The 27624-nt window shown below is 55.5% G+C and overlaps 1 protein-coding gene across 6 annotated transcripts in view; it reads right to left on the bottom strand.

The window, feature by feature from the left end:
• Positions 1–23725, bottom strand: part of ABCC3 (ATP binding cassette subfamily C member 3) — a 43173-nt gene extending 19448 nt beyond the window's left edge. Inside the window, exons 1-16 of one of the 6 annotated variants that reach the window (XM_027094568.1) lie at positions 23597–23725; positions 21621–21781; positions 11018–11194; positions 10540–10665; positions 10195–10332; positions 9243–9368; positions 8951–9012; positions 8141–8272; positions 6736–6927; positions 3507–3684; positions 3247–3408; positions 2307–2399; positions 1228–1431; positions 977–1123; positions 473–560; positions 33–99 (exon numbers count right to left, since the gene is read on the bottom strand). In XM_027094568.1, coding sequence (XP_026950369.1) covers positions 33–99; positions 473–560; positions 977–1123; positions 1228–1431; positions 2307–2399; positions 3247–3408; positions 3507–3684; positions 6736–6927; positions 8141–8272; positions 8951–9012; positions 9243–9368; positions 10195–10332; positions 10540–10665; positions 11018–11194; positions 21621–21758 — 2030 coding nt within the window. In that variant the 5' untranslated portion in view covers positions 21759–21781; positions 23597–23725. Of the gene's footprint in view, positions 1–32; positions 100–472; positions 561–976; positions 1124–1227; positions 1432–2306; positions 2400–3246; positions 3409–3506; positions 3685–6735; positions 6928–8140; positions 8273–8950; positions 9013–9242; positions 9369–10194; positions 10333–10539; positions 10666–11017; positions 11195–21620; positions 21782–22747; positions 22878–23596 lie in introns of those variants that run through there. The other 5 variants (XM_027094567.1, XM_027094569.1, XM_027094570.1 and 2 more) reach the window with 5 other exon arrangements.
• Positions 23726–27624: the final 3899 nt, after the last annotated feature.

A 27624-nucleotide genomic window follows, 5' to 3' on the forward strand; every position in this document is an offset into this window, starting at 1 on the left:
AGGCAGCTGAGGAGGGAAGGGGAAGCTGGTACCTGTGCAGGGTGGGTGGTAGGTTCTGGGACCAGGTGAAGGTGCCATTGTGTATGGTGACTGTATAACCTGGGAGGACACAGGTGTACAGCGTCAGGGGGCCCAGGGCAAGGCGAGGAGGATCCCTGGGTGGGGAGAGGTGTGGGAAGCCCTAGGGGGAGGGCAGGGAATCTTGTGGGGGGGGGGGAGGGAGGGGAGACAGGAAGTCCTGGGGAGGAGCAGGGGGAGCCCTAGGGAAGGAAGGTGGTGGGGGAGGCCTGGAGAGGGACGACGAGAGGAGAGAAAAGAGCCAGAAGAGGAAGAAGGCAGGCACAGAGTGAGAGCAGATACGAAAAGAGGATGAAGAAAAGGGGGTCACAGGAGAAAAGTTAAAAGCTTGGAACAGAGAATTTTCTGGAGCAGTGGCTGGGGCAAGGGCAACCCAGGTAGAGGCTGTCTGGACCTGGGGTGATGGTCTTTCTTTCCACACACTGGGAGTCAAGTTCATCTTGGCTCAGGAAATGCTGGATCCGTTTCAGAGACACACTGGTCTGCATGCAGAAGGGTGCGGGTCAGCCCGGGGAGCTGTGCTCTTCCTGTACCATCTCCTCTTACCCTTGCTGGCCCCCAACTTCCTGGGTGAGACTGGGCCCCCTGAGGGTCCAGAGGCTGGCGCTAGGGCCCCTCCCACGACTGAGTCTTGCCCGGCTCCCACAGCCAAAGACAGGGTCCAGGCTGGTAACAGGAGGCTGTCTCCAGAACTTGGGTTTCCAAGGACCTTACCTGACTTCCTCTGACTCCAAATGGCCCCTGACTCTAATGACCTCATTCAACTTGGAACAATTCTTCATAATGCCAAATGGCCCTCCCCCGATTCCAGTAACTCTCCCTGATTATCCCCTGACCCTAAGTGACCCCATCAACCTGCCCACACTCCAGCAGAACCCCCGGCCCTATCCAGCATTACCTGGGCCAAGTTGCTGATTAACTGGGGCAGCATGTTGAGGGGAATTTTTAAGATGTTGAACAGGGACACGGACACAAAGGCCTTCTCAGCATCCAGCACGTTGTTCTTGTCCACGGACACGTACATCCCGAGGGTGGTCAGGGTCACCTGGGCAGGGGTAGGGATGGGTGTCAGGGTGGCGTCTGCAGGGTCCAGGGGCCCAGGCCGGCCAGGCAGGAGGTGGGACACCAGCCCAGGCAGGGGCGCCTCACCAGGAAGGGGGTGCAGATCCAGATGAAAGTGGACGTGGCATGGAGGTAGGCAGCCTGGCGCATCAGCTGGAGCTCCTCCTGCCGGATGTCCTCCACCTGCTTCAGGAAGCTGGGCTCCCAGGCGTACAGCTTCAGCACCTTGATGCCGCCCAGGATCTCGCTCATCAGCCTGATGCGTGAGTCCTTGAGTTTCATTTGCTCTACCTACGGAGAGCGTGGAAAGTGCACACCCCGAGCCCCTCCCCAGACCTGTGCATGTATGTTGCCTCAACTCGATGTGAGCCTAAGGGAATAGATCCCTTATTCCTCTTTGTTCCCCAGTCCCTATAACCCAGGGTGCAGCATGCCAAATCAATCTATTCATTCACCCCAATTTATTGGGTGCCTATTATGTGCCAGGCCATGTGTTAGACGTAGGGCAGATAATGAAGAACAACTCAAGGCCCTGGCCATCGTGAAGCTGACAGTCTGATGGGCGAGGTAGACAGGAAGCAAACAACCACCTGAATAAATGCTTACTAAATTATTACGCATACTCCGATGGGAGTTACAGGATTCTGGGAGAGAATAATGGGGTAGGGACTGGGAAATCAGAGTTTATGCTGGGAGGTGAAGGAAGGGAGGGAACTGGGCAAGGAAGGAAGGGTGAAGCACATTCCAGGGAACAGTACGTATGGTAGCCCAGAGGTATTCAGAGCTTGTTGATTTGGAGAAAAGAAAGGCCATACTGGATGAAACTTGGCCATATCCCAGGGGGTGAGGGATTGAAAGGTGAGCAGGGGCCTGGTGGGTGGCGGTAGGGAATTTGCCATTTATCCTATGTACAGTGGGAAGCTAGGGAAGACATCAGGAAATGTTTGCAAATAAATAATGAGCCTTGGTTCCTCAGCTGCAAAATGAGAATGTTTCTAAAACCTTCTCAGGGTTGGGGGCTAGAATAAGCTAAGGTTTGTGAAAGTGGCTTGGAGCCGTCCGTACTCGGTGAGCAAGGTAGTTGGTAAAGCCCGGGTTAGTGACTGCTCTCCGCCAGGTACCTGGCCAAGGCTCCAGGCAGGAGCAGCGCAGTTGCTAGCACCCACCTGGAACGCACGCATTTTCACAGCCACGGCTCCATTGAGCGGAATCAGCAAGACCATGAGAGCGACTCCAGCCAGGACAGAGGGACCCAGGTTCTGAGGAGGCACAACAGATTGACTAGACAGACAGACAGAGTATATAGACAGAACCCAACAGGCAGAGACCTATTGACCTGAAATGCAGGGAAGGGCAAGAAGCAAAAGATGGTGGTCAGCCAAACAAATGGACAGCAAAAAGCAGACACACAGATAAAGCCAAAATGACGAAAACATTTGCAAAAACAGCCAGCCATCAGATAATGACAAGAGATAGGGACAAACAGGCAGACATAGAAGGGTGTCCAGACACACAGGAAGGCAAATACAGACAGGCAATGACAGTCAGAGTCACACCCACCTTGCCTCCAAGTCCCTCTTCCCTCCCCTGGGTTCTGTGAGAAGGATTATCACACAGGCCAGAAAGACACCAGCATCCTCACAGTCCTGTCCCCCACCCCTCTGCTGACCCAGAATAACCCTCTCTTTTCCCATCTGAAGGAAGGAGAAGGTCAGAGGAAGGGGGCAGAGATCAGGGTTCAAGAGTCACCTGCCAGGACTTCCCTGGTGGCGCAGTGGTTAAGAATCCGCCTGCCAGTTCAGGGGACACGGGTTCGAGCCCTGGTCCGGGAAGATTCCCACACGCCGCAGAGCAACTAAGCTCATGAGCCACAACTACTAAGCCTGCACCCTAGAGCCTGAAAGCCACAACTACTGAGTCCGTGAGCCACAACTACTGAAGCCCGTGCTCCGCAACAAGAGAAGCCACCGCAATGAGAAGCCCGCGCACCACAAGGAAGAGTAGCTCCCGCTTGCCACAACTAGAGAAAGCCCGCGCGCAGCAACGAAGACCCAATGCAGCCAAATAAATAAATTAATTAATTAATTTAAAAAAAAGAAGAGTCACCTGCCAGAGGAAGTACACTGCCAGGATCATCTGCAGGGGTGCTGACCACAGCAGGTTGATGAAGGGGACAACATCCATGAAGCGCTGGGCGTCCACTGACATGAGGTTAACAATTTCTCCCGCAGTGGACTCACGTTTGACTGAATTGGTGATGACCAGAGCCTGCAGGTGGACAGCAGGGTGAGGGACTGGGCCCGCGAGTCTCTCCAAAGCTCCCCAGGACTGACCTCCCCAGCCCCCCACGCCATGCTCCAGCTGACCTTCCTATAGATGACCCCTATGATGCCCGTGCGAAACCTCAACCCCATCACAAAGATGCAGTGGTAATACTGGTGTAAGATCAGAGTCTGCGTCACGGAGCACACGAACATCAGCCCGGCCACCAGAAAGCCCCACCAGGTGGGGGCCGTGGGGTTTGAAATAAATCTGATCAGGACGCTGGAAGGTGAGTAGAGAGGCATGAGGGTGGGCAGGGCTCCCCCAGTCTACTCCCTCTACTGCTGCCCTCCCCTTTCCCCTCAGCCTCCACTCTGCCCCTGCCTCTGAAACCTCTCAGGGGGAGGCTGCTGGCCCTCCACACCCCCACCCAGACCAGGGGCACTTGGCGCAGAGCTGCCTCAAGCCCTCCACCCTTACTCCTTTCTGCCCCCACCTCCTTTCCTGCCTACCATGGCCCCCCGCCACCCACCCCTTTATCACCCTCTGGCCACCTGCCTCATCGGCCTGCCTTTCTTGCCTCCTTGGACCATGTGGCAGGAAGCAGTGCAACATGTCCATTGATTACACTTTCCTGCACCTTCTTCTGGGCTGCCGAGGGCTCTGAAGTCCACTGCGTGACCACACAGACTCTTGCCCCTCACATCCACCCATCTCAATATCAGCGACCTCCCACGCCGCCCAGTGACCTTCTCCAGGGCCCTAATCTACTTCCTCTCCCACAGTCCTTTTCACCTCTTATCCTCGCACCTGTCCTCACCCCCCACCTCTCTCAGCAGCTGCCCACTTAAATCTTCCCTACAAACACTTGCCCTCTTCCTTTCGTCCTGCCTCAGGACAGGAGGCGTCCTTTCAACTTTCCACGCCGGGTCCTGCCCCCCAAGCCCTGGATCCCACCTGCCTCCTCAGGAACGTGTTTCGTCGTTGGCCCCCTTTTTCTCCTGGTCTTCAGTATCCTCCTCTCCACTGGCAGCTCTGTGCCTTGGCCGACTGACATGACCAAGTCTCTTCCATGTTAGGACAAACCTCCCCTTGGCCCCATGGAGCAACCTCCATAGTCATGGCCAGGCTTCTTCTGCTGTGGGTTGGGTGTAACTCCCCAAAAGACATTTCAAGTCATAACCCCTGGTACCTGTGCATGTGACCTTATTTGGAAACAGGGTCTTTGCAGACGTAATCAAGTTAAGATAAGGTCCTATTGGAGTAGGGTGGCCCATACTCCAGTGACTGGTGTCTTTATAAGAGAAAAGAGAGGGAGGTTTGCACACAGAGACACAGAGGCAGACAGACAGACAGACACACACACACAGGAGGATGCCATGCAAAGATGGAGGCAGAGATCGGAGCGATGAGTCTCTAAGCCTAGGAATGCCAAGGACTGCCAGCCCCACCAGCACCTGGGAGGCATGGAACAGATTCTCACTCACAGCCTTTAGAAGGAACCTACCCACTGACACTTTGATTTCAGACCTCTGGCTTCCAGAACTGTGAAAGAATACATTTCCATTTTCAGCCACCCAGTTTGTGGTACTCTGTTACCCTAGAAAACTAAGAACCTTTATAGGAAGTTTCTAGACCTCCACTGGCCCCGTCTCCACTGCAGAAACCCTATTCTCAGGCCCTTCCCTTGTGTCGCAGCCTCTGCTCCTGGCAAAGTCACCCACAAACTCCACGTTGCCTTCCTCAGGCTCTATTTTACTGGTCAACTTGCTTCACTGGACACCACGCCTTCCCCCATAAGGGTTCTCTGTGCCCTGCTCCACAATCTGGGTTCTTTTCCCCACTTCGTCCCCCCACACTAGTCTTCTGCTCACCCATACCTGTCAGAATGCCCTAGGGCTCTGTCTGGGGCCTCTGCACGGGCTCTCTGGGAGAGGTTAGCCAGATATGGGACCCTGGGCTTCCACCCGATGCCTCTGCAAATGTGATCTCCAGCTAGCTGGGAATCTCCAGCAACTCAGGTCCAAAATGGCCAAGATGCCCCTCACCTCCTTGCCCAGGGCCCAGGTCTCTCTTCCTGCTGAGTTCACCATCTCAGCAAAAGGTCCATCATCCTCCAGCTACCCAGGCCAGAACCCAGGTCACCCTTTCCCCTCCCTCTCCCTGGCACCAACACTCATTTCCAGAGAGTAGCTCCTGAATCCTTTCTCATTCCTGACCTGGACTTTCCTTGGACCTGGTTGGCCCACTTCCATGTGGCCACCCTGCCCTGCCTCCCCCACACTCCTGGCAGGGGATCCTTCCAGAATGAAAACCAGACACCCCTCCCTGGCTTCAAATCTTTCAAGGATTTCTTTAGCTCTCCCTCCCTCCCTTTGTCGTCCTGCACCTCACTTTGGTCACCCCCCCCGCCCCCGCCACAGCATTCAGAAGTACCTGGAGTTCCTGAGTTATGCTGTTTCAGGCCTTTGTGACTTTGCATCTTCCCCTCCTTCCTCACCTAGTCAGCAAATTGCCTGTCTTTCCAAACTTGATAAGCTCTCTGGCTGGCAAGTGTACCCTGCCCCTTCCCAGGCTGGCTTCCTTGCTCCTCTGGGGTTTTTTCAGACACCTAAGTACACCTCCGCCCACACTGTGCTCTAATAGACTTACACATTGGTTTCTCCCACAAGACTTCAAGACCATATCTTAGTTATCTTTGTATACCTAGTGTCTGGCACCATTCTGGGACCTGGGGGCTCAAAATATGTTCACTGAATGAATGAATGCACAAATGTATGACTGGAGGGCCAAAGGATTGAGGGCTCAGCTGCTAGCTCCTTCCCATCCCCTCATTTGAGAGCTCTTTCTAGCCCAAGCCACTCACGTGATAGATGGCGGAGCCTATCATCTGGAAAGAGCACCGCAGATGGAGTTCAGAGCCCTGGACTCAAATCCATCTTACCCAGCTGTGTACCCTTGGCCAAGTCACTTCACCCCTCTGAGTTCCTATTTCCTCATTTTCTGGATTGTTTTTCGTTTTTCTGCTTCCTCGTTTGTAAAACGGGAAAAGGGCACCTCTCTGTAGGATTGTCAGGAGGATTTAAAGAGAGAATGTATGTTAATGTATACATCAGGTACCTGGCAGTTGTACTTAGTCCAGATAAGTTGGATGTAAATGGGGCAATGAGGTGCAGAGGCTCTGCCACTCGCCAAAGGTCGCACAGAAAGTGGGGAGAGCCCCTTCGGTTCCTGGTCTGGGGCTCTTCTCTCTACCCATTGTCCCCGAGGCCGGCCAGCCAGCCAGCCCCTTGCCCCGGGAAGGGCTGCGTGGGAGGGAGCGTGGAGAGAGACCTCAGCAGCTGTGGGTTGATGAAGGACAGCAGATCCTGGACCAGCTTGAAGCACATGCTGAGGAGGAAGCTGGAGCCAAAGGTGGCCATCAGGGCCCGCAGGAAGGGGGGCTCCCGGGCCTGGGGCCGGCCCCCCAGCAGCACCTCTCCCTCGCTGGACAGTCTCTTCCCAGAAGCCTCCGCAGCCTGGTGTCTGGTCCGGGGAGGAAGGAGCAGTGGGTAGGAATGGGCACATGGGCTCCGTGAAGCCAAGGGCCACCGGGGCTGGCGAGGACCAGGTAGGAGGGGGAGCTCTTCGCTGGCTCTCAGAACTGGGAGGGGGAAGGACAATGAGACTTTCCAGCTGAGAATCCCCAAGTGTCTTCAGGTGCTAGAGGATATATGAAGGGGTGCCCTAACTGCTCCTCAAGGACTATACACCCAGCAATTCCCAACCTGTGGCCCTCTCCATGCCCCGCCCAGGGCTGGCTCCAGGAGGATGCTGACAAGAAGGGAGACATGGGCAGGGCTGGCTAGTGGCCTAGTCACTGGCAAGCTGAGCAGGGAGGGAGTGGAGGTGGCATGGAGGGACAGAGAGGGGGTGCAGCAGGCAGCCTGGGGGCCATTAGGTCTTCCAGAGGCTCCAAGCCATGAGCCCAAGACACCGCTGAGCAAGTCCATGTCCCCGGTTCCTTCACAGCCAGTCGGCCATCAGAGGCTCAGGCGGAACCAGCATGGGATTTCTGGGTCCCAGGTTGCGGGTGGAAGGGGTTTCGGTCCTGGGGGGCGGGGCGGGGGAGGACGTGGGTGAAGAAGAAGGGCTCAGAGCCTCAGCTTCCTTGGCTGGGTAGTCGGCCAGAGACAGGCTGCCAGTGGGCAGGCCCTTAGCCACAGGGTCGTCTCTTCCAGCCACTGCCTCCACGCAGGAAGCAGGATTGAGAGGGGGCGCTGGCCTCAACTTTCCTCCCCCAGCCCTTCCCCTCCTGAGGGAAGTCCCTGGCAGGGCAGGGCCGTGGTGAGCGCTGTGGGGCCAGACGGCCGGGTGTGGATTCTGGCTTTGCCACCACCAACTAGGGGACCTTGGGTGCATCATCAATCCTCTGTGCCTCAGTGACCTCATCTGGAACACAAAGGCAACAGAACCTGCACAGTAGCTGTCGGAGATTAACCGCGTTAGTCTGCACGATGAGGACAATGCCTGGGACGGCGTAAGTGCTACGAAAGTGTCAGCCATCCTCCAGCATCAGTAGCGCTGGGAGAGCTGACCCCGGCCTGAGCTGCCCACCCCAGGACCACCTGCACCTGCTCTTCTCCCCACGCCCAGCCATCTGATCTCCTGGGTCTACCAGCCCCGCCTGCAGGAGACCTGGGCTGTATGAAGGGGTGGGGGTAGGGGGCGCGGGGACGGGGGAGGAGGGGCGCCTCACCGCGCCGCCTGCTCTTGCTGCTTCTTCCTCTCCTCCAGCAGCCTCTGCACCACCACGTGGGAGCGGTCCTCCTTGTTCAGGCACCAGAGGTCCCACTCCTCCAAGGGCCGCCGGTAGCCGAGGATGGCCAACCTGGAGTGGACAGGCAGCACCAGCCTGGGTCAGAGCTTAGCAGCCTGGGGACAAGGGTCTCCAGAGAGGAGGGTGTCCCTAGGGAGCTGTGGCCAAGGAAAGTGTTCCTTTATTCGCACAGTGAGCAGGATGGGGGTCACTGCCTCCCACCCCAAGTTCCTACTCCCAGCCCTTTCTCACTCCTTCCCAGATGCCCCACCGACTCCTGGGCACTGATGACAAAATCCATGCTGGCCGCGGCCCTGGGGGATGACAAGGCCTGCTGGATGGAGCCCCAGCCCGAGGAGCCTCCCCAGTACAATATGGTTGACGGGCTGTCACCCAGGTCACAGACACAATTCTCCTGCTCTAGCTGCTCTGAGGGGCGCCCAAGAATGACAGCTGCAAGTTTCTCCCTGACCAAAGAGCTGGGAACTAACGGTCTCCTTCTAGGACCCTAGGCCTGTCCCCACGGCCTGGAGACACAGGTCTGGCCTGTGCCCTGGGATCAGAACTGGACCAGGACCGGCCTCTGTACTCAGCCCCCAGCCCACCTTTGCCTGCCCCACGCCCACTGGGGTTCACAGCTCCTCAGGCCCCTGGACTCCTGGCCTGCTCCCCTTCCTCTTTCTCATCCCCCAACTCTCCATCCCCACCCCCCTCCCCTGGGCCCCCAGGCTTGGGGAAGGGCCAACTCACTTTGTAAACCACCAGAAAGACAGGCGGGAGAGGAAGCCAGCTCCGGCCTCCGGGCAGGGGTTCTAGAAGGTGCAAGAGTGGGGCAGGGGACATCAGGAGGGCACACCACCCTCTCTAGGCAGAGCAGAGGGAGGAGGGTGGCCCGTTCCTTCCTGCTCCAAGTCCCAGTGTGCACACTGTGGAGGTGACATGAAGATGGAATGAACTGGAAGGGATGGGGGATGCTGGTGAGGGCTGGGCTGAGGGGTGGGCTGTGGCACCCCCACCACCACCCACCTCCATTAAGACTCACGGGGTCGATATTCTTGGGGGAGAAAAACGGTGGCTTCTCCCTGGAGCACGAGAGGACGAGGGCAGAGAGCACCAGGGCAAAGTAGATATAGAAGGTGGTGAAGCGGAAGGGGTCTGAGATCTTGCCCTGGGGGAGAAAGGAGAGGAGCATCAGAGCTTGGGAAGCCCTGGGCCTGCAGCCCTTGCCCCAAGGAGTCCTTTGGGGCACCAGACCCCTCTGGGGTAGAAGTCAGCAAAAGTGGGTACCTGGGTCCCCCTGCCCAGAGGCTTCTGAGAGACGGGAAAGGTCATAGGGGGTCCACTGTCCTGTGGAGACTTGCCCTGCTCATCTACATCACCTTGTCTAACCCTCCCTAACAGGTAGGAAATCTCATGATTCTCAGTCTGCAATTGAGGAAATGAGACTCTAGATGACTCAGGAATTTGCCCAAGATCACAAGGAGTAAGTGGGTTGTTCCCAGCCTGTGCGCCTATGAATATACTTGACTGCCTCCTCTTGAGATGGAGAAACGGAGACACTAGATTGATCCCCAGTGTTCCTACCACGCCCGCGCACCACTGAAGATCCAGAGGAAGGCCAGGAACTGAGGGAGGTGGGAAAAAAGGGAGAACAAGACGACGGGATTCCAGGAAAGCCAGAACCGTTCGTGTCTGCGCACCTGCTCTCACTGAACGGACATCGTACTTGGTGGTGGCTGCTACGTTCCCACGAACAGCCAACAATGGCTGCATCTCGCTGCATTCCCCTGGGTTACAACGGTCCTCACCCGGCTCACCAGTCTGCTTCTCAGCAGAGGTACAAGAAGTAGGGAATGACACAAAAAGGACTGAACAGCAGAGGAGGGAGCTGGGGAGGGGCAGAAGAGAGGAGCCTGGGACCCAGCAGTGACCTTGAGCTCTGGGGACAATCCCTAGACAGCAGGGGACCTGGCAGGTTCCTCTCTTCCGCTTACCTGTGCCAAAGCTGAAAGGATCTTGGAACGGAAGGGGATGATGCCACAGACCACACACAGGAACCAGAAGATGACGAGGACCCCCGAAGACCGAACCCCCTGCAGCCGCTCATACTGGATCAGCAGGGTGGCCAGCAGCTGTGCAGGGAGGGCAGGTGAGGCTGGGCCGGAGCACACACATCCGGACCTGCCTCCATTCCTCCCCATGCCACATGGCCATACGTTTCTGGGGTTACCCACTCCTAAGGTGTCCAGCCTTCTCCTCAGAGCCCATGGTTCCCCCATCACAATCCCACAACCCACTGGAGATCCTCCCCAACCCAGATTCCCTGGTCCCACACTGACCATGGTGACCCCCACCACCAAGGGGGTGACAAAGAAGATGGGGGCAGGGGCCCAACCGTGGACCAGGCCATGGAAGGAGTAGAAGAGGTCAATCCAGGAGACACACCACAGCAGGACGCCCAAGGCCTATGAACAGGGCACATGTTGGGGCCTCCATCCCCAAAGAAAGGGATGGTCCCCACTGGGGAGGAGCCTTTGCTCCTGAAACCAACAGACCTGCCCAGGTTTGCCCCCAAGGGCTGGGCTGGGCGCTGGCCAGAAGCTTCTCCAGGGTGGGGAGAGCATTGCTGGGGAACTTGACTGAACTTCCCCAAGCAGAGATTATCTGAGCCCAACTGGCAGGCTGCCATGGCCCTGAGCACAGGGAGGGTGAGGCTGGGGAACCCAGACCAGTCCCTGAGGGTGGGGAAAGGGACCCATTAAAAGGAGACTCTCCTAGGTCCTGGTCCCACCCGCAGGACAGCCCTGAGCCGCTGACCGTCTTGAGCCTAGAGAGGCGAGAGAGAACGATGTAGCCTTGGTGGCGGTGCCGCAGGTAGAACAGGTAGCAGGGCAGGGCAGCCCACAGGTAGATGCAGGGGACCCAGGCCAGCACGGAGTTCTGGAAGCAGGGAGTGAAGTCCGGGCTGTCCGTGTGCACGGACAGATTGGAGTCCTGGGGACAAAGAGAAGAATTCAGGGGCAGCCTGTGCAGCCCTGGGCTCACGCTCCAGGGAGGGGGCTGGGCCAGAGAGCTGCCCCATGCACTCTGGGCGTCAGAAGGTGTGTGAATATGAAAGTCGAAGTGTGCAAACCAGCAGGCATTGTCCCGAGTGTGAGCTCTTCCAGGAGGCTAAGGGCGCTCCATTTCCTCATATTTTCTCTCTGTCTCTCTAACTGATGTTTAATTAAAGCACAATAAACTGCACCCATTTGAAGTGCACAGTCCAGTGAGTGACAGTCGTACACACCTGCAAAACCGCTCCCGCCATAAAGACGGAGAATAATCCGCCGTTCCACGAGTTCCTTCGTGCCCCTCTGCGGCCCATCCCTCCCAGGCAAACACTGGTCTGCTCTCTGTCGTTCTAGATTTCCGCTCTTTTATTTTAAATTCATTTTTAATTTTATCAAAGCAATATATGCACATGGCTGAAGAGCCCACTTTCTCTCTAAGGCTCTCCCAGGGAAGGGATAGGGAGCCTCTCTGAGCTTTAGTTCCCTCTCCTTTAAACTGGGGGCAGCATCCCTGCCCCACCTACCTCCTCAGTGGGTGTGAACTCAAAGGAGCAAGGGGATGTGGAGAGAGCTTTGTAAACAAAGCTGGGGTGACCAACCGCCCCAGTTTGCATAGAACTGCCCTGGTTCTAGCACTGACAGTCTCGTGTCTTGGGGAACCACTGAGTCCAGACAAGACCGCTTTTGTCTTTGCACCTAAGAACTTTTCCGGAAAGAGATGGGGGAACACATTCAAACACATATTTTACCAAGACTTTCCCTCAAGGCCACTTTGACTAATCTTTTTTTCCCTTCTTGCAAAGTATTAGACTGTCTTTACAGAAACTCATAAAATATAAACAACTAAAAAAAAAAAAGGGACTTTCCTGGTGGCGCAGTGGTTAAGAATCCACCTGCCAATGCAGGGGACACAGGTTCGATCCCTGGTCCAGGAAGATCCCATATGCTGCAGAGCAACAAAGCCCATGTGCCACAACTACTGAGACAGCGTTCTAGAGCCCGCGTGCTGCGACTACTGAGCCCACGTGCCGCAACTACTGAAGCCCGTGTGCCTAGAGCCCGTGCTCCGCAACTAGAGAAGCCACCGCAATGAGAAGCCCATGCACCGCAACAAAGAGTAGCCCCTGCTCGCTGCAACTAGGGAAAGCCTGCGCGCAGCTACGAAGACCCAAGGCAGCCAAAAAAAAAACCCAAACCTCACCCACAATCCCATCCACCTAGAGACAACTCAACACCAGAAGATAGAACCCTCTACCTTCTAACTGCCAGTTTAAATAATTGTCATTTTAATTTTTGTCAAAGTTATAACATGCACATCATTCTAAAGGTACATGAAAAGAAAATGGTACCCTGCCTCATCACTCCCCACCCCTAGTTCCACTTTCCAGGGGTAAGTATGTTCAAATATGCTAACTTGTTCTGGTAGCTACTTCTATGTTTTTTGCTTTTAATATCGTTACATGACCTACCACTATTTGATAATCACTCTTTTCTTTTGTTCTGGAAGTTAAAGCTGTACCTCTCTTACATTCTCTCCGCTTGAACTTCCTCAACTTTCCATGTAGAAACATAACAGGCTTTTGTTAAATAAATATTCACAGTTCACACTTTTTTGACTATATAAATATTGTTCACTACGACTGGCTCTACGCCTTTCAATACCTGTGTGACCTTAGGCAAGACGCTTGACCCTCACCTCTCTGGGCCTTAGTTTCTTCCAGAGTAACACTGAGATGATAACATCTCCCACGAGGCCCCTCCCACCTGGCCCCTCAGCCATCAGCCTAGCCCAGGCCCCCACCTCTTCCCGAGCAATTTCCACGGGGTTCTGGTCTCTTCCCTTCCATGCCCTATGGGCCCAGATCGCTGCCCACACTCTCCTGGTCTTCCCCTTCCTCCCTGGTCTTTCCTTCTAAGTCTCCTTACTGGTTCCCCTGCTTGGCATCAGAGTGCCCCGGAGCTCAGTCCTTTCCTCTTCTCCATTTCCTTTTCCATTTTCACTCACCCCCAGGGCAATCTCTTCCAGTCTCACCTACATGCCAATGACTCCCAAGTTTATCTCTCTACCCCATCACTCTCCACATCCCCAACTCTAAATCCGACTGCCGACATCTCCACTTTACACATCGTACAAGTGGACATCTCCACTTTACACATCGTACAAGAGCCTACAAGGCCCCTCACAGCGTCCCTTCCCGCCAACCTGTGACCTCTCTCCCCGCCTCTCCTACATCACTCCAGCCAGTGGCCTCATTGCTATTCCTGAACATAACAGGCGTGTTCCTGCCTCAGGGTCTTTACACTGGCTGCTCTGTCTGGAACGTTCCTCCCTTAGACATCCATAAGTCTTTCTTTCTGATTGAGGCCTAGGCTGACCACCCTGTTTCGTAGTTCACTTGCACCCTACCCCCAGCATTCCCAGTCCACTCCCTTAACCTTTCTCTGCTTTTTCTTTTCCCTATACCTACCACCTTCTAACATGCTACATAATTTAGAAATTTATTATGTTTTCTCTCATCTTTTTCTGCTGGCATGTGTGTTTCTTGAAGGAAAGAATCTTATTTCATTATTGATGTATCCTAAGTACCTAGAGCAGTGCCCGGCACATAGTAGGTGCTCAGCAAAAATTTGCTTAAATAACTTAAATTAAACATTTGTTGAATAAATGAATAAACAAAAGGATAATCTTACACCCTGCCTCTAAACCTTCAGTGGCTTCCTACTGACTAGAAGACAAAGTCTAAGCATGGCGTTCAAGTCCCACAACTGGCCTTGAACTATCTACCTACCTACCTACCTATCTATCTATGTGAACTATCAAACTATCTATGTGCCTGAGTGATCCCACCTTAAGAAAATATTTCATGGAGTGGTCTGCACACCCTGCTTCCCTTTCCTCAGCCTACCCTCACTCTTTAATCCCATCTGAGTCAGCCCTCTGCCTCCAAAGCACCTGCCCATGGCTGCGAGATTCCTGAAAGGCAGCGTTGTGCCCCTTGCCTCATGGCCCCAGACCTGCAGGGGCTCCTGCTGCCCCTGGAGCCAAGTGCAAGCACCCCTCCTTGCCTTCCCACTGCTCCCGTCCCCCACTGCCAAACTCACTTCACTCTAAATCTGCTCTGAGAGTCTCACTCCTACACCTTCGCTCAGCCTGGTCCCTATTTCTTCCACTTGTCAAGATCCCTACAGGGAAGGGTGGTGGGCCCGGCTTAGGACCCACCTCTCCCATCTTGAGCACGCTTCCTGCTCTGAAGTCAGCACCTAAGGACGGAGCCGCCTTCTGGAGTACGTCTTCCACTTGATGACGCTCTGATAAAGGCCTGTTATGAGCCAGGCAGCGGGGGGGAGGCACACTCGGAACAGACCCGTCCCTGCCCCTGGGGAGCATGAGGTCCAGGCACATGCTTCTTTGGGGCGTTTCACTCAAACCCCGGAGGGCAGAGGTTGTACTGTGTACATCTTGAATTCTAGAGCCGTGTACCCAGTAGTCGCTCAAGCGATGCGAGCCTAGGACCAGAAGACTCTTGCTGAGCACTGGGCGCATGGCCCTGGGCTGGGCACAGGGTCACAGAGAGGCACTGGGCACATGGCCCTGGGCTGGGCACAGGGTCACAGAGAGGGGTTACTCTGTAGGCCTGATCACGCTGCACCAGGAGAGAGGAGACAGGTGCCCTGGCCCATACTGTTTTCCTCTTTAAAACATTTCTGGGCTTCCCTGGTGGCGCAGTGGTTGCGAGTCCACCTGCCGACGCAGGGGACACGGGTTCGTGCCCCGGTCCGGGAAGATCCCACATGCCGCGGAGCGGCTGGGCCCGTGAGCCATGGCCGCTGAGCCTGCGCGTCCGGAGCCTGTGCTCCGCAACGGGAGAGGCCACAACAGTGAGAGGCCCGTGTACCGCAAAAAAAAACCCCACATTTCTTAGCCAAGTATAGTATACTTACAGAAAAGTACACACAGCTTAAGTATACACCTCAGTGAATTTTCACACACTGAACACGCCTGTGTAACTAGAACTAGAATCAAGGAACAGGACGTTGCCAACCCCCAGAAGCCCCTGTTGTACCCCCTCCAAACCCTCCTCATCCCAGCAGAACACTGCTCTGAGTTCCAACAACATGTGATTTTGCCCGCGTGGGACCTTCCTATAAAGGAAATCACACATTTCCTGGGGCTTTCATGTGTGGCTTCTTCTCTCCGCACTGCGTTTGGGGGTGTCATCCCTGGCGCTGAGTGTGAGTGTGGATTCTCCCTCCCCATTTCTGCTCCTGGTCCGTTGTATGAATGGACCCATGCACTTATCCATTCCACTGTAAAGGGGCAGCTGCACCCTGCTTTAACGCTTGGCAAGCCCGTTAATCCCATCCACTTAGCTGCCATCCAGATAGCTGGCCCAAGGCCACCCCCAACTCTGACCATCTGGTCTTCGGGTCTGGAGTGAACTGCCAACCTCTCTGGGCCCAAGCTGAGCTTCACCTCCTACAGAAAGCATCTCTGGGGCACCCCAGCCGCCAGCGGGCTTTTCCTTGCTCTATTTTGTATGTTCTCAACAGCCTGATAAGGGACTATCAGCTGAGAGTGAGCAACACCCCTTATGTTTCAGTAGCATTTTATTATAGCACTTACGTGGTCATTATTCCAAAAGAGAAGACGACGAACAATGTTAGGCAAAAGAAAAGGCAGGCTCCCCCTGCTCTGGCAACAGGTCCAAGGACACCTGGCAGCTGGGACGGACACTCAGGCCTCGTGGCACCGAGCTGGGGTCTCTCCCACCCTGTGCTGCTTGGACCTGCACCTGTGAATACATCCTCTCTCTACAGCAACGTGAACCCTTCAGGATAGACACTGGGCCCTACTCTTATTCCTCTCCTCTCCTGCCCCGCAACTTCCAGCTCCCAGCACAGGGCCAGGTATGAGGAACAGCCCAGATTGACCTTGTGAGTCAAGGTCTGTGCGTTGACAGACAAGGGAGAGAGTGTATAGGTAGACGGGAGCCTGAGTTCAAAGGCACAACCAGGAATCACCACTTTCACTGGGTCAGGGTCAGGGCTGTCTGAGGCAGGCAGGGAGTGGTCCCGAGGAGAACCAAACCCTGATGCAGAGGACCCAGCGTGGGCTGCCTCTTTGGAGACTTCATCTCCCTGAACCTCAGTCTCCACACTAATGGGAGTAATGACAGCATCCCAGCCAGCTCCCCGCAAGGGGGGAGAATGAACAGCAAAGCACCTTGACTCCAATAGGACAACACTGGAGGAAGCAGGTGACTGAGCAAAGGCTGCCGGGACCTTGTTTTGGTTTCATAAACAAGTTCCACTGTGGCAAGAGTCAAGAGGTCTTGGGAGGACCAGGTGACGGCTTTGACCCACAGGGAGATCCGGCCTGGGCTCCTTTCCTTCAGATATGCATGTCCCAGCTGGGCAGAGCCCTCTCCAGGAGACAGTGGGTACCTGTCCTTGCCTGTGTCCTTAGACTATTGACCTCAGACTGCTCGCTAGGACAACGACAGGACACATCACGCACAACGTGTTCAGAACGGAAATCCTGCCCGTCCCCCCTTCTCCAACCTGCCCACCTTGATGCAGGGCAATGCTTTCCTTCTCCCAGAATCCTCTGAGTCATCCTTTTTTTTTTTTGCGGTACGTGGGCCTCTCACTGTTGCGGCCTCTCCCATTGCGGAGCACAGGCTCCGGACGCGCAGGCTCAGCGGCCATGGCTCACGGGCCCAGCCGCTCCGCGGCATGTAGGGATCTTCCCAGACCAGGGCACGAACCCGCGTCCCCTGCATCGGCAGGCGGACTCTCAACCACTGCGCCACTAGGGAAGCCCTCTCTGAGTTGTCCTTGATTCTTTCTCCTTCTCTCACAGCCCACACCCAACCTTTTAGCAAATCCTGTCCACTCTACCTTCAAATTATTAGGCTGAATGATATGAAAGGGCTACATTCAACTCTTTTTAATCTATAAAAAGGCATCTTCATTTGGATCTCCCCGATACATCCGGGATACGACGGCTTCTCTCCACCCCACACTCTCACATGGACTGTGGCGTCGCGCCTTCTCTGGCCTCCCTGCTTCCACGCCCGCAGCTTGCCTAGCGGTCTCCTCCAGCACAGCAGCGGGAGACAAGTCTTCATGAAACCTAAGCCAGACGTCTCAGTGATGCACCATGTCACTTCTCCGGTTAAAACCTGCCAAGGGCTCCTCATTTCACTCATAGTAAAAGCCAAAGTCTCCAAGGGGGCCTCGAGACCCTCATTATCTGCTCCCCTGTCTCTCTGACCTCAGCTTCCCCGCTCCTCTCTCTCATTCCACCTGCCTCCTGGCCTCAGTGTGGTTCCCAAATGTCAGGCCCGTGCCTGCCTCAAGCCAACAGTGCTGTGCCTCGTGCCCTGGTCACATGCAAGCTTGTGCTCGGACCTCACCTTCTCGTGGAGGTCCACCCTGACCTTCTTAATGAAAACTGGAACTGTAAGCCCCATCGTGCTCCTGCATCCCCATCCCTGCCGGCCTGTCCTATTTTCCCCATAGCCCTTATCACTTTCTAGGATAGTATATAATTGAATTATTTCTCATGTTTATCGTTTTTCTGTCCTCTCTCACTGGAATATGTGTTCCGTGAGGACGGGTTTGCTCTGCTGACCAGCGTACTCCCCATTGCCTAGAACAGTTCCTAGCACAGACACAGCACTCCCATGCATTTGTTGAACAAAAGAAAGAAAGAATGAGTGAACAAATAAATGAAAGTCACCCTCCAAAGCCCACTTCTGCTGCTGTACGCCCAGGAACTCAGGATGCTCTCTCTTTGACACCAAGGCATGTGAGGGGCTCTCTGACCCAAACAAAGCTAATTGTAAATGACACAGTTGGTGGAGGTCACTTCCTGGACCCCATGATACTCCCTGCAATCCCACAGAACCCGATGGGTGACCCCTTCTCAAGCCACTGGCCCCCAATTCCCATTCCGAAGAACAGGCAGCGGCACACTCGGAGGGCCCACAGCCCCTCCCCCACTGCCACCCACACAGTTTCCATGGCAACAACAGCTACCTTAATAAGGTGATTAAACAGCTGGATGGGGCTGATAAGGTCTGGCACCCAGAATGGACCACACAGCAGGGGCCCCTTCATAGGCACCAAGACTGAAATCCCTGCAGACCCCAGCACGGGGCAGGTGGCTGTAAGGACCCCAGAGCTCTCTGCCCCAGCTGGGCCACTGGCGCCTTCAGGGACTTCCCAGCCCCTGGGGCCCCAGGCTTGTTGATAGCCTCTGTCACGAGAAGAGTAATGACTTCCTTAAGCCTGTGGGGCGGGGAGAAGGGATCAACTGACAAGTTCATTTATCTCAGCAGAAATGGAGGTGCAGAAAGGGCAAGGGCCTGTTCACATGTGCTGCGGCTTTCCGAAGGGCCTGGGGGTGGGGGTGGGGCAAAAGCCTGGCTCACAGCCTGGCCTGGCGTCTGCTTCTGGAAGGGGCCTTGCCAGCCATTAACAGCTTTGCTTATTTGAACACCACTGTGTTCCAAGATTATTATTTAATGTTCACACCAGCTGAGACTCGTGGCTGGAAAGTGACCGGCCCCAGTTCACCTGGGCTGACGCCAGGACTTGAACCCAGGCCGTGTAGCTCCAGATTCCCAGTCCCCGTTAGGGCTCCAACATGACAGCCCACCTTGGAGAGAGAACACATGTGTCCAGATCACCTGAAATATTAAAAATCTTTCGGCCATACAGCCTGCCCTCAAATCACCTCTTTGCTGCAGTTCTTTTCATAGAGCTCAGGGGAAGGGTTGCCATCACAGGGTAACAGACTAGCTGGCGTTCTGGGAGCCACTGGACTAGAAACCTGAGTATCCAGTTAGAAGGAGAAATCCAAGCCAGGGTTAGGCCCCTGTTAGCACCCACCCCCAGCCCAGCACCACCACCTGGCCCCAGCACTGGAAACAGGAACAGCTCCAGGTGGGGCAGGGGAGGGGCCCCATCACACCGCAGTGGCATTTCCAAGTCTCACCCCCTCTCTCAGGATCCTGCTGCACCTGTTGCCCCTGGGACAGCCACACCAGGGAGGGGTGGACACAACTCAGGTGCTCTGATCCTGCCTCCTGGGCGAGTCAGCTGGCAGGCCCCGTTGGGATCTCCCTCCCTGGCTGGCCCCACGCTCCAAGACCATTTCCTGGTCAGGGGACCAGCAGGCGGGCTTGGCAAAGTGCCCTCCCAAATGCCACTTCCTTGACTCACTTCCTTTCCTAAGTCTCCAGCCCTCCAGACCAGGTCCAGGGCAGTCGGGGAGCAGTAGGGCTTGGGAGAGGTCAGCCTAAGGCCACAAGGGACAAAATCTTTCTTCCAGAAGCCAGAAGCTCAGAGGCTCAAAGTGGTCTAGCACCAGCTTTGTTGCCCCAGATGGGATGGAGAGAAGGGATTCTAGTGGTCCTGGCCTGGCAGGGAGGACTGGGTTCCTGGTGGGGGTGGGGTTTGGTGTCCAGGAGGCTGAGGGGTGTCTGCCTCCTACCCACCGGCCTAACCTCAGGGGCCCTGCCTCTGCCAGTTTTTTGGTTAGGACCTTTGGATTTCTGAGCCGAATCAGCCTCCCAGGAACTTCCTGGAGCCCATCAGATGAAAACTAATTCTGCAAACAGGTCAAGACCTCCCGAGGGCAAACAGCCCCAGGCCCTTCCTCTGTGAACTCTCTTCACCACTGGTGCTGCCCAACTCCACTGCTCAGAACGGAGTAATCCTCCAGGCAGGGGGCAATGAGGTGCAGCAAAGGGACACTTCCAACTTCTTTGTTCTAGAGGCATCTCTGGCTCCATGATGGCTGGGCTATATTTGATCACAGTTCATTCTCTTGCAATTTATTTCCCATGAAACTCCCAAGCATAATCAGAGATGTTGGTATTCCACCCCAAAGTGGGTAGAGGTAAGAGAGAGAGTCAAAGAAAGGATAAGTCACTCACTCAGTGCACAGTGTGTGTGCGCGCATGTCCGTGGGTCCCCGGGGCCTCCTGCCCTCACATTTAGCTGGGGCTGAGGTGGATAGATTTAGTCACAAATTCCCCAGCAAACAGCTGAAATGGGAGCCGAGGGCCCAACAGCCATGCCAGCCCCTTTTTTGTAGGTCTTCCCAAACCTAACACCTCCTTCTAACCTCATATCTCTTTCTCTTTATTCCTCTTCCCAGGAATATCATGACCTGTCACCAACAGAGAGTTTTAAGTTCTCAAATCATTTCACATTCCCTATCTTATTTGATCTCCACAACAGTCTTGTGAGGTAGTTAAGAGATGGGTTATTTCCCCATTTCACAGATGGAAAAACTGAGGCTGTGAAGATGAGCTAGCAAAAAAGCCTTGGTAGGGACTTCCCTCGTGGCGCAGTGGTTAAGAATCCACCTGCCAATGCAGGGGACACGGGTTCAAGCCCTGGTCCAGGAAGATCCCACATGCCGCGGAGCAACGAAGCCCGTGTGCCACAACTACTGAGCCTGCGTGCCACAACTACTGAGCCCATGCATCACAACTACTGAGCCTGCACTCTAGAGCCCATGAGCCACGACTACTGAAGCCCGTGCGCCTAGAGCCTGTGTTCCACAACAAGAGAAGACACCGCAATGAGAAGCCTGTGCACCACAACGAAGAGTAGCCCCCGCTCACCGCAACTAGAGAAAGCCCACGCACAGCAACGCAGCCAAAAATAAATAAATTAAAAAAAAAAAAAGGCTTGATAGAGTAAACGAGTGGCCCAGAGGCGCCTGAATCATGTCCCCCTCCCCTACCTTTTCACCCTTGGCTCAGGTATCTCCTGGCTTCCCTGAACTACTTCCAACAAGGCGGGTCACTCACAGGCCCCTAAGATAAAAGGTTCAGGGCCAAGTATACCTGAATAATATACAATGAAAATGAGATGCAAACTAGCACAGCACCAATGAGTAGCCCTGAACTCCAGGCCTTTGGGGTAACTGAGTTAGAGCTAAAGTTATAGCTCCAGCCTCTGGGCTTCAGACCCTGCCTCCCTTGTTTCAGCTCTGCAAACCCTCAGAGGATGAGCTGGGAACCTTCCTGGTTTCTTCCCACTCCACCTCCAGTCACCAGCCACACTGGGTACAGCCTGGAACAGCTTTCAGGAGCCAAGAAGATAATGTGGAAGATGGAAGGTGCTTAGACGTTGAGGTCGGGAAGAGGAGTGGTCAGTTCCCTTGTCATTTGAGGTATCCACAGTAGACAGTCATCCCTTGGACCTAACATAGCCGAGCCTCCCATGGACCCTGAGGTTCTCCGAGGAGGTACACACAGCTCTTGAGCAACAGGAAGTTCAGGCTCCGGGAGTCCGGAAGCCCAGATGTTCACAGTCAGGCACTGGCAAAGTTGGAGCCATACCTCAGGGTCCTGTTTCCCAGTCCAGCACTCCGTAGCTGATTGCCATGTGACCTTGACAAGTCTCCCCAGCTCTGTAATGAGGGGCAGGGCCAGCTGCTCCAAGCCCCCAAGCTCTGACACTCGATTCCACAGTATCATGGAAGGGTAGAACCAAAGGATCTCTAAGCAGAGAACAGGGAGGGAGTCCTGAGTTCCCCAACTCCCGGTCCCTCGAAGCCTGTCCCTGGACAGTCCTAAGCTCTCAGGGTTAACTGTCCACCCAGGAACAGGGGGCCCTTGCACTTGAGGCTTGGGCACATCTGCCCCCTTAATTTACAAGTCCTGCGCCTGACCACCTCGGACACCGCGACCATGCTGTAGTCACATCAGCCAGGCTCAAGCAGCAGTGAGAGGAAGTCTACTCTTGAGCCAAAGGGACAAACTCTGGACGCTGGCAACATGTGACCAGGCCAGGCTGGATGACAGACAGGACTCCAGTGGCAACAAGGGCAGCCTCAGAGAAGTTGCACCATCTCTGATTAACCATTTAGTGACCCAGAGAATAAAAGAGATCCCTGGGCTTCCCTGGTGGCGCAGTGGTTGAGAGTCCGCCTGCCGGTGCAGGGGACACGGGTTCGTGCCCCGGTCCGGGAAGATCCCACATGCCGCGGAGCGGCTGAGCCAGTGAGCCATGGCTGCTGGGCCTGCGCGTCCGGAGCCTGTGCTCCACAACAGGAGAGGCCACAACAGTGAGAGGCCCGCGTACCGCAAAAAAAAAAAAAAAAAAGAGATCCCCAAAGATATTTTTTACAGGTATTCCATTGCCCCACATTTCAAAAATTCATGTAACCCCCCTCAGTACAGCCCAAACACAGCCCAAGAGTGGGGTTCCTGACTGTATACACACACTTATGTACACACATGGGCACACACACATGCACACACACCCACACAAGCACCCACCCATGGGTAACACACACTGGGCACACACAACACCAAGCACATATGTACGAATACTTGAAATGGCAAAAAGATGTAGAGATTGGGATTCTGAGGCCCTGGTTTGAGACCAGCCTATGCTGGGCAGCCCCCGGATGATCACCAACAAGCCCCTTGAATCTGAGCTCATCTGTGAAATGGAGACGCACCACCACGTGCCTCCCAGAGCTGCAGTGATGGTCACAGGAGCTGCTGTGAGTAGATTCTGAAGGCTGTAGGAAGCTCTTGCGCTGTCTGCATGGACCGCACTCACTATGCTGGGGGTCTGGACTCAGCAGCCTGAAAAGTAGCCTGATGTCTTAGGAGGGACTTGGCGTGTGCGTGAAAAGGCCTGCTTTTCTATCCCAGCTCTGCGCTCCTCTAACTGGCTGACTTTGAGCAAGTCTCTAGGCCTCGCCTTCCCCATCTGTAAACGGAGAGGGTGGGACCAGGAAATCCTGCTATCCTATACCTGTAAGGGCCTGCCTGCAAAGTGAGGTCTGCCTCTCCTTCCTGAGGCTGGTGCAGTGAGGATCACCTCCTCTCTGGTGGCTCTTGCCCAGAGGAAAGAAGGAACCTCTCCCAAGCAGGCAGGAACCGTTTAAGAAGGGGGAAGCCCAGTGGAGCCAGGCTCCCAAAGCACCTGGTTGACCGGCTGTGGGAGTGGGCATCCAAGTCCTAGTCTACGGGGCAGGCGCTGAAGTATCATCAGGATCTAGTAATGGGGAAATGCCACTTCTGTACCCTGTGGCCAGCCCCAGACAGGGACTGCGGTGAGGCGGCAAGTGCGGGCACCTTCTGAATTCAGGGTGCCACCCACCAAGCCCTCCAGGAGCCTAGTACTTGGCTTTCCCAGGCTCTCCCACGTGGCTGGGGAGGACAGGGCAGGTCCTGAAGGCCACTAGGGACCTGGCTCTGGACGGCGCCACCAGGCCCCCTCCTGGCATCACATCGCCCCCTCCCCGGGTCTGTCTAAGGGCTCGCCGGTGCGCGCCTTCAGTACCGGGACACCTCCTTACCCAGAACTTGGAGCCGCACAGAGCATCCATGGGGCCGGAGCTCGGCCGCGAGGACAGCGAGCACGGTCTCTACCAGCCCGGGGGACAGACCTAGACCCCGCCCAGAGCCGCCTCCAGCCCCGCCCTCCGCCCCGGCCCGCCCCTCCAAGCCCTTCCCCCAGGCCCTTTGGGTCGAATTGAGACAGCGCCTCTAAGAAACTGCGGTTCCCGGACGGATTTTGGGACAGTGGCGGCAGGCCATTGACACAGTGACAAGCCCTTCGGGTGGCCACTGGGCCGCGCCGGAGAGATGCCCCGGAAAGATGAGGCTGATAGGGCTGGAGCAGGGTCTGTTTCCAAGGGACACACCCCCCTTCCCACCGCGCACGACTCTGCGGGGAGTGGGGGGCGGGTGGCCCCCAGGAGTCAAGGGACATGAAAAGGGACTTAGCAAGACTCCCTCCATGAATAAATCCTTGTCACGTTCATCTCTGTATGTCCGTCTCCCCATCTGTGAAATGGGAAGAGCTGTGTGCCCAGAAAATCCAGAGGCTACCTCTGCCCCACAAGTTGTCCGGGAACTGGCAGACACCAACACAGAAAGTGCGCGTGTGTGTGTGTGTGTACACCTAAGGAGGGAGGGATGGGAGGGGGTCCCAGCATCATCCAGATGGTGGCTTCCCATGATCCTCTTAAACTGCTGCCTGCCTGTGGTTCTGTCCCTCCCTGATTTTGCACCTGCTGCTTCAGCACCACTCTCTGCCTCCACTTCCATATCTGTAAAACAGGCATAATCGTAGTACCTATGCCACAGGGTTGCTCTGAGGATTAAATGGGAAAGGTACGTAAAGCATCAGGCGTATCTCCTGGCACATTTAGTAGGCATCCACCTTGCGCTGGTTTCCTCCACTTCAGCCTGGTAAGGGTGGGGGATGGGCAGGAAAGGCCCCACATTAGCACATTCCTCCTGAGACTGGTTCTCCACATGCCGCATCAGTGACACGGCTTTGGGGTCAATGGCCTCCTTCTCCTGCTTGCCACAGCTTGGCCATGCTGGGACCGCTCCTTCCCTCCCTCCATTTTCCACTCCCCCAGTCATCCTCTCTTCCCTAACGGGATCCCAGAAGCCAATTCACCACCCCTCTTGGGGTTGAGAAGGAATCCCCCGTTCCTCCAGCACCTCTTCCCCCGGCCCAGCTCTCCTCTGCCCTTGCCTCCCGACCTTGTTCTTGTCTGCAGTGTCTGCCCAGGTGATCCCTTCCCCGCCCTCGTTCTTAAAACAATGCGTTTTCCTGCTTGGCTGCTCAGAAGCCGGTGTGGGTGGGTGCCAGGAAGATAGCACAGAAGCAGAAGCCATCTCCTGTCCCTCTGGGCAGGCAGGAAGTCACCGGAAGGAAGTCTCTTCAGCCATGGGCTATCAGAGCAGAGATCTGAGCCCGGCATGAGGTGGGGGTGGGAGCAGGGTAGACAAGGCTCTCCCTTCCCCAGGCAGTGGACTGGGGGCTTCTCCCCCACCACTGGGCAATCCTCTCAGCCCTTTGTCTGCACCCCTGCCCTCCACTCACCCAGTCTCCCAGCCCCCTCCGTCTCTGAGCCAGACTCTGTAGAGCTTTCACACTCTTGTAGCAGTGTGTCTTGGGTTATATTTAGTTGCGAAGAATCTGTCTTCTCTGCCAGTCTGTGAAGTTCCTGAGGGCAAGGATTGACGGAGTCACCTCCAACGCCCCCCCACACTTTGGGCAGAACCTTAGTATACTGTGTGACGAGGTCCTTGATGTCCCTGGGACTCATTTTCTTGAGCAACTCGGACAAGATGCCATCTAAGGTCTCTTCCTGCCCTGCTGATCTAGGCTTCTATGGGGAGCAGCTGGGAGTCCTCCACTAACCCTTCCTCGAGTCTGGGGCTAGGACGCTTGGGTCCTGCCTTCAGCATTGTGGCTGCAGCCTTCTCATTTGGCCCCAGCCTTCTCATCTTGCTACCGGAGAGCCACGCCCAAGCCTGCGACACTGGGTGGGAACCTCCGAGATCGTGGTGGGGGCCTGGCAATCCTCGCCTCCTCCCGTCTCGTCTCTCTCGAGGCACTCATTGGGAGTTTGTCCTTCCCGGCCCCTCGCGGAATGTGGCCCCGTTCACACAGCCGTTGAATAACAGCTACGCTATTCCTAGGACATTACGGTTTTGGTTGTTCTCAACAGAGCAAGAAAAGGGAGACCCTGAGTTGTCTTATCCTGGCAGAGGCAGGATGAGCTCCGTGTCTCTGAAGGCTGGGCTATTTCCATGCAGCCTCGGGGCAGGATGCATTTCCTGTATCCTTAGCTGTTGCACTCACGCCCCGCCCCTCTCAAGACTGCTGGGCGTGCTCTCCTCCCTGTGCCTCACCTCCCTTTCTGCACCTGACAAACTCTACTCATTCTTGAAGATTTTACTCAAACCCCCCTCCCCCAAACCTTCCTTGAACCTCCCCCACCCCTGTCCCGGGCTAGGGGCCCTTCCTCTGCACAGCCCTCCCTCCCTCCCTGTACTCTGTCACTGATTTTCTTGCTTATCTCCCCCAAAAGACTGCAAACATCTTAAGGATAGGGACCATCTTAAGGACAATCTTGTTTATCACTGTATCCTCAGCACCCAGGACAGTGCCTGGCAAAGTTGGTCTTTAGAAAATGTTTGTTGACTGACTAAACAAGCATCCTGTGTCCTTAGAAGAGGTCATAAGGAGCAAGGCCACTGTAGCATTAGGTACAGTCCCAGCAGTGGGCACTGTCCACTCTGCTTTTGAGTTTTCAGAACAAAGACGTTTCCAGCTTGAGGGTCCTGAGAGGAGCCATAAAGACCTGTGGGTTGGCCGGCAACTGACATCCCCCAGCTTTAATGACCCCAGCCCCATCCTCTCTCCTCGAGTGACTGCAGCTCCACGCAGGGTGCACACAGGCTGTGCTGCGTCTCCCCTGCCAGTGAGTATCCCCGGGGAACTCAGCATCCAGAGTTTCCTGGCAGAAAGATGGAAAGATAAGATAATTGCAAGCTACAGTTTCTAGCAGGAATGACAGCAGAGAGAAGAAAGCAGAGCAAGTGGGGGTCAGGGAGACCCAGGGACAGGAAATGCTGCAAATGGGGAGAGTCAGGTGGGAACTGACAGGACGGGGGAAGGGTGTGGAACAGTGAAGGCTGCTAGCTCTCCCCTCCACTCACCTCCTGGCTCCTTTTACCCCACGGCTCCTTGAAGGTCTGGAGCAGCTCCAAAGCGGCCTCCAGCTCTCAAACGCCAGCTCTCTCCTCTTATGCCGTGGGGCGGGGCCTCTTTCCTCCAGACCCCAGCCTGGTGGGGCCTACATCGGCCCCACCTGTGGCCTCTGCAAGGCTGCCCCCTGCCCCCAATCTGCGCTTTGATCTGATTTGGCAGGTGTGTGAGCACTGGCTGCCGTGCCTGCTTCAGGAGTTTTCAAAGCAAGAAGAATTAATTAGCACCGTGGGCCACGGCCAGCATCTCCCACACCTGGACCAGTTAATTAGCTCCGTGGGCCACAGTCAGCATCTCCCACACCTGGACCAGTGCTAAGACACAGAATTCTGAAGTTCTTAGCAGAATTCCCTCATCGATGCTTGCTGGAGCAATCACCTCCTTGGCCTGTCTTGCTGTGTCCTCAGAGCAGGGTGCCAGCCCACAACTAAATTCGCTTTTGAGAGGTAATTCCTCTCCTGGCAACCACTGTCCTGGATTAGTCCTGGGTCCACTGGCTGTGGGCTGGGATCACTGGGCACCATGGGCTCAGCGCTCCAATGGCTGGGATTCCCCACACACAGATGAGTCCTTCACTGGGCTCTGCACTGGGCTCTGGGCTCTCCCTTCTACGAGGGCTGCACACAGCACCTGTCTGCAGAAGGTGTCCATCAGTGTTGGTGTCCTCTCCCTGGCTAGGTCCCTCTACAGAAGGGGCACCAGGGTGGCACCAGGTGAAGGTGCCTTGTTGCTGCCACCTGGTGTTTGATGCCCTCACTGCACTGCTGTTGCCAGCTCTCCACCCACCTCCCCCCCCACCCCCCACAGGAA

Source organism: Aethalodelphis obliquidens, unplaced genomic scaffold, assembly GCF_003676395.1.
Source record: "Aethalodelphis obliquidens isolate GAN/ISIS:26980383/991018 unplaced genomic scaffold, ASM367639v1 scaffold89, whole genome shotgun sequence".
NCBI lineage: Eukaryota > Metazoa > Chordata > Mammalia > Artiodactyla > Delphinidae > Aethalodelphis > Aethalodelphis obliquidens.